The sequence below is a fragment of the Grammomys surdaster genome, unplaced genomic scaffold (assembly GCF_004785775.1).
Source record: "Grammomys surdaster isolate TR1022 unplaced genomic scaffold, NIH_TR_1.0 126109, whole genome shotgun sequence".
Classification (NCBI taxonomy): domain Eukaryota; kingdom Metazoa; phylum Chordata; class Mammalia; order Rodentia; family Muridae; genus Grammomys; species Grammomys surdaster.
In genome coordinates this window covers 2,851,879-2,858,702 of record NW_021620917.1, presented here as the reverse complement: position 1 = coordinate 2,858,702, position 6,824 = coordinate 2,851,879, and the positions used below count along the sequence as shown (strand labels likewise).

The 6,824-nt window shown below is 53.5% G+C and overlaps 1 protein-coding gene across 3 annotated transcripts in view; it reads right to left on the bottom strand.

Moving 5' to 3' along the window:
• Radil (Rap associating with DIL domain) overlaps window positions 1-6,824 on the bottom strand; it is a 65,155-nt gene that overhangs the window by 7,698 nt on the left and 50,633 nt on the right. For all 3 annotated transcript variants that reach the window (XM_028756064.1, XM_028756065.1, XM_028756063.1), the window contains exons 6-9: window positions 5,983-6,143; window positions 3,504-3,616; window positions 2,890-3,127; window positions 2,361-2,533 (exon numbers count right to left, since the gene is read on the bottom strand). In XM_028756064.1, coding sequence (XP_028611897.1) covers window positions 2,361-2,533; window positions 2,890-3,127; window positions 3,504-3,616; window positions 5,983-6,143 — 685 coding nt within the window. The remainder of the gene's footprint in view (window positions 1-2,360; window positions 2,534-2,889; window positions 3,128-3,503; window positions 3,617-5,982; window positions 6,144-6,824) is intronic.

Sequence of the window (6,824 nt, the reverse complement as noted above, 5' to 3'; positions counted from 1 at the left end):
CCCAGGGAGGGGGCTCAGTGGTAGAGCCCCTGCCTAGAATCCCCCAGTGAGGGGCTGGGGTGTGGCTCAGTGGTAGAGCCCCTGCCTAGAATCCCCCAGTGAGGGGCTGGGGTGTGGCTCAGTGGTAGAGTCCCTGCCTAGAATCCCCCAGTGAGGGGCTGGGGTGTGGCTCAGTGGTTTACACTTGTCTAACATGCACGGTGTCCTAGGTTTCGTTACCAGCACTGTTAAAGAAAATAGAGACGCTTAGTGATTATGCTGTCTAGTCTTTATGTCAACTTGATACATGCTAGAGTTATCTGAAAGGAGGAACCTCAACTGAAAAAAAATGCCTGCTTAAGATCCAGTTGTAGGGCATCTTCTTAATTAGTGAGTGATCCTTAATTAGTGACTAGTGATCCCTGGGCTGGTGGTCCTGGGTGCTATAAGAAAGCAAGCCGAGCAAGCCATGAGGAGCAAGCCAGTAAGCAGCACCATTCCATGGCCTCTGCATCAGCTCCTGCCTCCAGGTTCCTGCCCCGGTTGAGTTCCTGTCCTGACTTCCTTCAATGATGAACAGTAATATGGAAGTGTAAGCTACATAAAACCTCTCCTCCGGAAGTCATTCTAGCCATGGTGCTTCACCCAGCAACAGTGACCCTGAGGCAGTGCTATTCTGGGAGGAAGCAAACTGAATTCACAGTTCGAGCTGCCAGCCATGCCTAGGCCCTGAGGTGTCTATGGTGCAGTTTTCACTTTATGATGAAAGATAAATTAACTCGTGTTTCAAAACCAGCATTGTGAACCCACGGAAAGCAGAGCTCCTGGGCCTGGTGAACCGGCTCAGCAAGTTACCAAGGCTCTTGCCATCACATCTGCTCACCTGAGTTCCATCCCTGAGACCCACCCATGGTGGAAGCAGAGAACTGATTTCAGTAAGTTGTTCTGTGAACTTCAAATGCATGCGCACATGGACACATGCACACACCCCCCCCCCCCCCCACCCCCCCCCCCCCACACCCACACTCCCACACACACAAATAAGTAAAGAAATACAATTTTAGGAGAACAAGGAGCCGTGTCTGGAGTCCCAGCTTTGCCTTCCACAGAAGGGATGCAGATCTGCCCACTCAGCCAACTGCAGGGCAGTAGGGTGACAAAGCCACCTTAGTGACAAATGGCAGCCACTGTCATCAATGTCAGTGATGCCGAGACATAGTTGTGAGATACTGCAGAAAGGTATCTTTTCTTTCTTTGCTTTTTAAAGATAAGATCTCCACATGTAGCCCAGGCTGGCCTGGAACTCACTATGTAAGGCTAGCCTCAAACTTGCAACAATCCCCCTGCTTCTGTCTCCAGAGTACTGGTACTACAGGCATGAGCCACCATACATGGTGGGACTACTCATTGTGATCTGCTGGCTGTCCTTAAGCCTGGCCAGGGCTTTGCCTGAGGCAGAATAATGTTACCCAGTGAGCTTTTAATATGCGTCCCTGGACAACAGAGTTCATGTTGGACTGCTCCACCCATAGTCCCTCATAGATGTCCATTTCAGGACAAGGTCTGTGGTTTCCACACAGGAGAAGAAACCATTTCAGGTTTCCATTAGCTATCGGGACGAATGCTCTGAGGAAGGTGACAGGAGTGGGAGGAGAAGCCCTAGTTCCCTACCCCTGTGGTGGCATTGACCACGAACCTGAACAAATCTCTATCTCCAAAGCTACTTACATTCTGATTCATAACAACAGCAAAATCAGTTATGAAGTAGCAACGAAAACAACTATGGCAGAACGAGGTGAGGAGGGGCTGCACTGAGGGCCGCGGCCGCGGCGTTAGGGAGGTTGAGAAGCGCTGCTCTAGGGGAAGGTGAACTTCCTCACATCTGTGCTGTGAGTTCAGTTCTCCACAGGGGTGGGAACAAGGCTGGGTTTCTGGGCAGGCTTTGGGCTGGGACTGTTCCAGCTTCTAGAAGCTTCTGACCACCCAGGCTCTTGACAGCAGCCACTGTGAGCTGAGCCCTCTCTCTCCTCCCACCTGACCCTCTGACTCACTCCATGGATCTGTCTCATTAGATGAGGCCTAGTGGGGGCATAGATCATGTCTTCCTCTTCAGCTCCTTCATCTTGGTCACACTACAGATCATTCTTCGCCACACACAGTGACCTATAAAGAGCCCAGGGACTACCCGTAGCACCCATGGGATTGATTATCCAGCCTGGTGTGGGGGTGGACAGTTGAGGAACTAAACAACTCCATGAGTTACCAAAGGAATGTGAGAGTTTTCCAGGTGCAGAGCCTAGGCCACCTTGACTTGGTTTATAAGCCAGTGACCCTGGAGTCAGCATGGTCTTGTCTGCACTTGTCCCCTGGTGCCCTCCTACCTGGATGAGCTGAGCACTGGGAGTGGCCAGCAGATGCAGGGTGCAGGAAAGCTTCCGAAAGAACCGCTCAGCAGGTGCCCCGAGGCCAGCGCTCCGGGCCCACTCCAGGAACTGCTGCAGGCGGGCACACACCTGGACACCCCTGGGCCAATGGAAGCAACTCAGAGAGGGTCCTGGAGAGGGAGGAAAGCAACTCAGAGAGGGTCCTGGAGAGGGAGGAAAGGATGAGACCCACCAAGGCTCCCAAAGCCTCTGCAGGCCACACTAACACCTATTGCAACGTCCAAGATAATGCAGACTACCCACAGTCCCTCGGGGCCGAGGGAGAAAGAGATGAAGGAGGCCAGGTCCAAGGTATGCAGGGCGGTGACAGCCACCAGCCCTACCCCTCCCACCCTACACCACCAGCACATGCTGCAAGCTTTGTCCTTCCTGGGTTCTGAGCTGTCCTCCTCAGCCAGGCAGAGTCCCCTTGAGGCACATTTAGCCTCCTCAGAGGAACCCAGGTCCCATCCCCCACATCACTCACCCTTGTCCAGGACCTGGTTGAGGAGCAGTGTGCCAGAGAAGAAGAAGAGATAAGCCAGCATCTGGGAGGCCACTTCAGGATGCATCTGCAGCTGCCGCAGGAGGTCCATGGTGGCCTGGAACACCGACACCACACGCCGAAGCTCCTCAGGCAGAGCGGGGCTTGAGCGCCAGCTCTCCCTGCGCTCTGTCTGAAATGGGGGGCATTCCAAGAGGGCCGGGAGGCAGACATACAGGCACTGCAGGGAGAGAGAAGCCCAAGAGCCACTGACAGGGATGCTGGGACTGCTCCGGAGCCCCAAACGTAACAAGCCTAAGGCAACAGGATGGAATGAGGCCCAGCAGGAGTTGACCTGGGACTAATAGAAGTAGGGACTGGAGCTGCAGGTGCCAACGGGGCTGGACATGGCAGTCACCTAGCAGTGCTGACTGATGGTGCACTATGACCGATGACCACCAGGCTGGACTATGGGGGCATTTCTGTTACAGGGAAGACCAGGAGCAAGGGATACACGGAGGGCCAGAGTGGAACCAGCGGCTGCTTCCTCCCTGCTGAAGCTGGCTCATCCCAGTTCATTCCCTCCTGCCCCAAGGCCCTAGGAGGGCAGCACACACCTTGGAGAGGTAATAGACACACTGCTGGAAAGCATACAGTACCACCTCCTCCAGGGCGGCCATGGCCTCCTCACTGGCCGTCAGTGTGCAGGAGAACAGCGACTCCTTGGAGCCTGCAGGGGAAGGGGCCACAAGAGGAAGCTCACCAGCACAGTGTGCACATGTGGGCCCACCCAGCCAGCAGCAGCAGCCAGGACTCCATCATCTGCCTGGCTGCCTGCTGGGGATCTGCCTGGATGCCAACACTCCCCTCTGGCTTTAGAGGTATGGAGATCCCAAACCCGTCCCAGGCAGTCACACTGACAGGCAGAGCTGGAGAGCAGAGCAGACACATGTGGTCATGCTACTAAGACAGACCAGAAGTTTGTCTTTCCTTCCATCCTTTCCACTTCTTCTGTTTTTCCTCCTTTCCTCCCTTCTCTCCTTTCCTTTTTAATCCCTTCCTCCCCCTTGCTATGTCATACAGGCCTCTACTACTGGGCTTCTCTCCCTCTCCCTCTCCCTCTCCCTCTCCCTCTCCCTCTCCCTCTCTCTCTCTCAGGTGCCCAGTGTAACAATGAACTATGAACTCACTCTGTAGCGTACCAAGACTACTTGAGCCTACAACTGTCCTGCCTCAGTCTCCCAAGTGCCCGGGTTAAGAGACCCCAGCTGCCAGGTTATGTTCTCCATCAGAACTGGCTATTCCATAGCACCAAGCCCAACCCAGCCCTGAAGGTCATCTTTAATGACAACAGTTAAAAGGCTTGTACATCAGCCCCTTGGGAGGCTGTCACATGGCTGTTACGTCAAAACACTCTCAAGAAATAGGAAACCTCCTAGCACTCAGGAGGCAGAGACCAGCCTGATCTACGCAGCAAGCTTCAGGCCAGCCAGGGCTATACAGTGAGACCCTGTCAGCAAAACAAAACAACAAAACCACAAACCAAACCAAACAAAACCCAAAAAACAAAAAACAAAAAAAAACAAACAAAAGAAAAAACAAAAAAACCCAAAAAAACCCCAATAAACTAAAAAGAACGAAAAAGGGGGATGGAGGCCTGGAGGGCTGCTGACCCAAGCACCTGAAGATCCAGATTCCCCTCACCCCTGGATGCAGGGACAAAGAGTGGGCTGACAAGAAGAAGAACAGGGTCAGTACACTCCAACATGGTTCTAAGACACCCAGGTAGACACCTGGGATGTAACTGCCACAAAGCCACAGGGGCCCCAGGACCAGCGTCCCTCAGCACTGAGGAAACCAGCCTCACGTTATAGGCACCCACAAAGGACACTACATAGACATGACGAACACTGCCTCTCTCTTCAGCTTGGGCCTTCAGTAGCAGGGTCACAAGGTCCCTACTGTACCCAGGATAGGTCTAAACAGCCCAGTGGCCCCACTGATACAAGAGGAGTGAGAGGCTTTGATACTGTCATGGCAGAGCAAAGCTTCTGGCCTCAGGTCCCCAGATGCACAGTCAGGACATGGGACCCACGACAGGTCATCCATCCTGGGCTCCTGGCTCTGTCAAACGCTCCCAGGCTATCTCTAGCATAGAGGCATTAACAGACACATAGACACGTATCAATAAAACCACCCAGGGCCTGGCCCCACTTCACCACCTTTTAATCTTTTTGTCTGGTGTGTGTGTGTGTGTGTGTGTGTGCACGCGCGCGTGTGCACGTGCACATACATGCATGTTTGCATACACATGTCTGGAGACCAAAAACCCACCTCCAGTGTCATTACTTGGGGCTATCCACCTTGGTTTTCCAGACAGGGCCTCTCCCTAGGGCTCACTGCTTAGGCTAGGCCAGCCAGCGGAGAGCCCAGGAGCCTCCTGTCTTCTAGGATTATGAGTGTGGGGCGACACACGGGGACTTACCACCCTTGGCTTTTTACTGAAACGCTGAGGATGGCACTCCGGTTCTCGTGCTTGTACAGTTGGCACTTTACCAACTGAGCCACTTCCCCAGCACAGCTCACAATGTCACCTTCATAGATCTCCCCCACCCCACCCCGATCCATCCCACCCCTCAGCAGAACCACCTCTCCTGGAGTGGTATAGGAATTTGAGTATTTGGTAATGCTAATTTCAGACACACTACCCGTATTTCCACCTCTGAAGCTGATATGCTCTACCACCTTACCGCTCCGACTGGAAGCATTCTTCCTTTCTGGAATCCTGGGGCATCTCTAAGCCCCTCCCTCTAAGTGGCCTGTGCATACCTTCAGCCTCCCACAAGCAGACCAGAGCAAGCTACAGTGTGCATGGGGCATGAGACAACACGGAGCGGCAAAATGTCATACGGCATGCCCTAGGGGCACCAGGTCTGCCTAAACCACTGCTGGCTCCATGAGTGATCCCCACATGACTGGCCTGGGGGTCAAGAAGGCTCCATCCTGTGTGAGCACATGTGCATGAAGCTGCCTCTGTGCCTACTGCCAACTGTGCCTGAACACGGTGCTGAGCCTGGGTTACAACGTGGGCCATACCTGTGACATCCAGCTCCTCCTCCATGCTCTGCATGTACAGTGGGGACTTCTGCTGGATGAAGTACAGGAGCTCGATGGAGTTTGACATCCAAAACAGGATGTGTTGGAGGTCGGGAACCAGGTCGGCCATGGGGAAGCTGGCCCAGGAGATGGGCTCCTGGCTACCAAGACAGAGAGACTAACAGATTACCCTGGATGCAGATGAGGAGCCGCAGCTGCTGCTCTGTGTGCATGGGGACAGTCATCTCATGGGGCACTAACAGAAGCAAGTACCGTTGTCAACTTCCTAGAAGCCAGGAACCTATGACAGGCTCCAAAATCTAATGCAAAGGACATCCAGGCAGCCCGGGCACAGGAGAAGACTCTAGCAAGGGTGCTGCCTGAGCAGCTTTTCTTCTGGAAACACGTGCTGAGCAGCTGTGAATGCTAGAGCACTGTGTACCATATACACACACTCACGGATAGCCTGTATGTAGCAGGGCTGACTAGCCATGGCTTTGGGGACAAAACCTGAGTATGAGTATGTTATTTAGACAAAGAAATAGGAGCTGTAAGATTACTTGACCTGGCAGTTCTCAGAGGAGGCAGACAGACAGAACTACCTGAGAGATCAGTTAACTACGACTACTTGATCTGGAAGGACATCAGCGATGTGTGACGGTGGCGAATCAGAGGCAGAAATCAAGGGTGAGGATGTGACTCTGCCTGCCTAGAGTGCCCAGAGGATTAGCATGAGAGGTCAGTATTCCCTCAGCATTAGAACATTTGCTTATAATCAATGAGGGGCTGAGACTAGCCTAGAATCCCCCAGTGAGGGGCTGGGGTGTGGCTCAGTGGTAGAG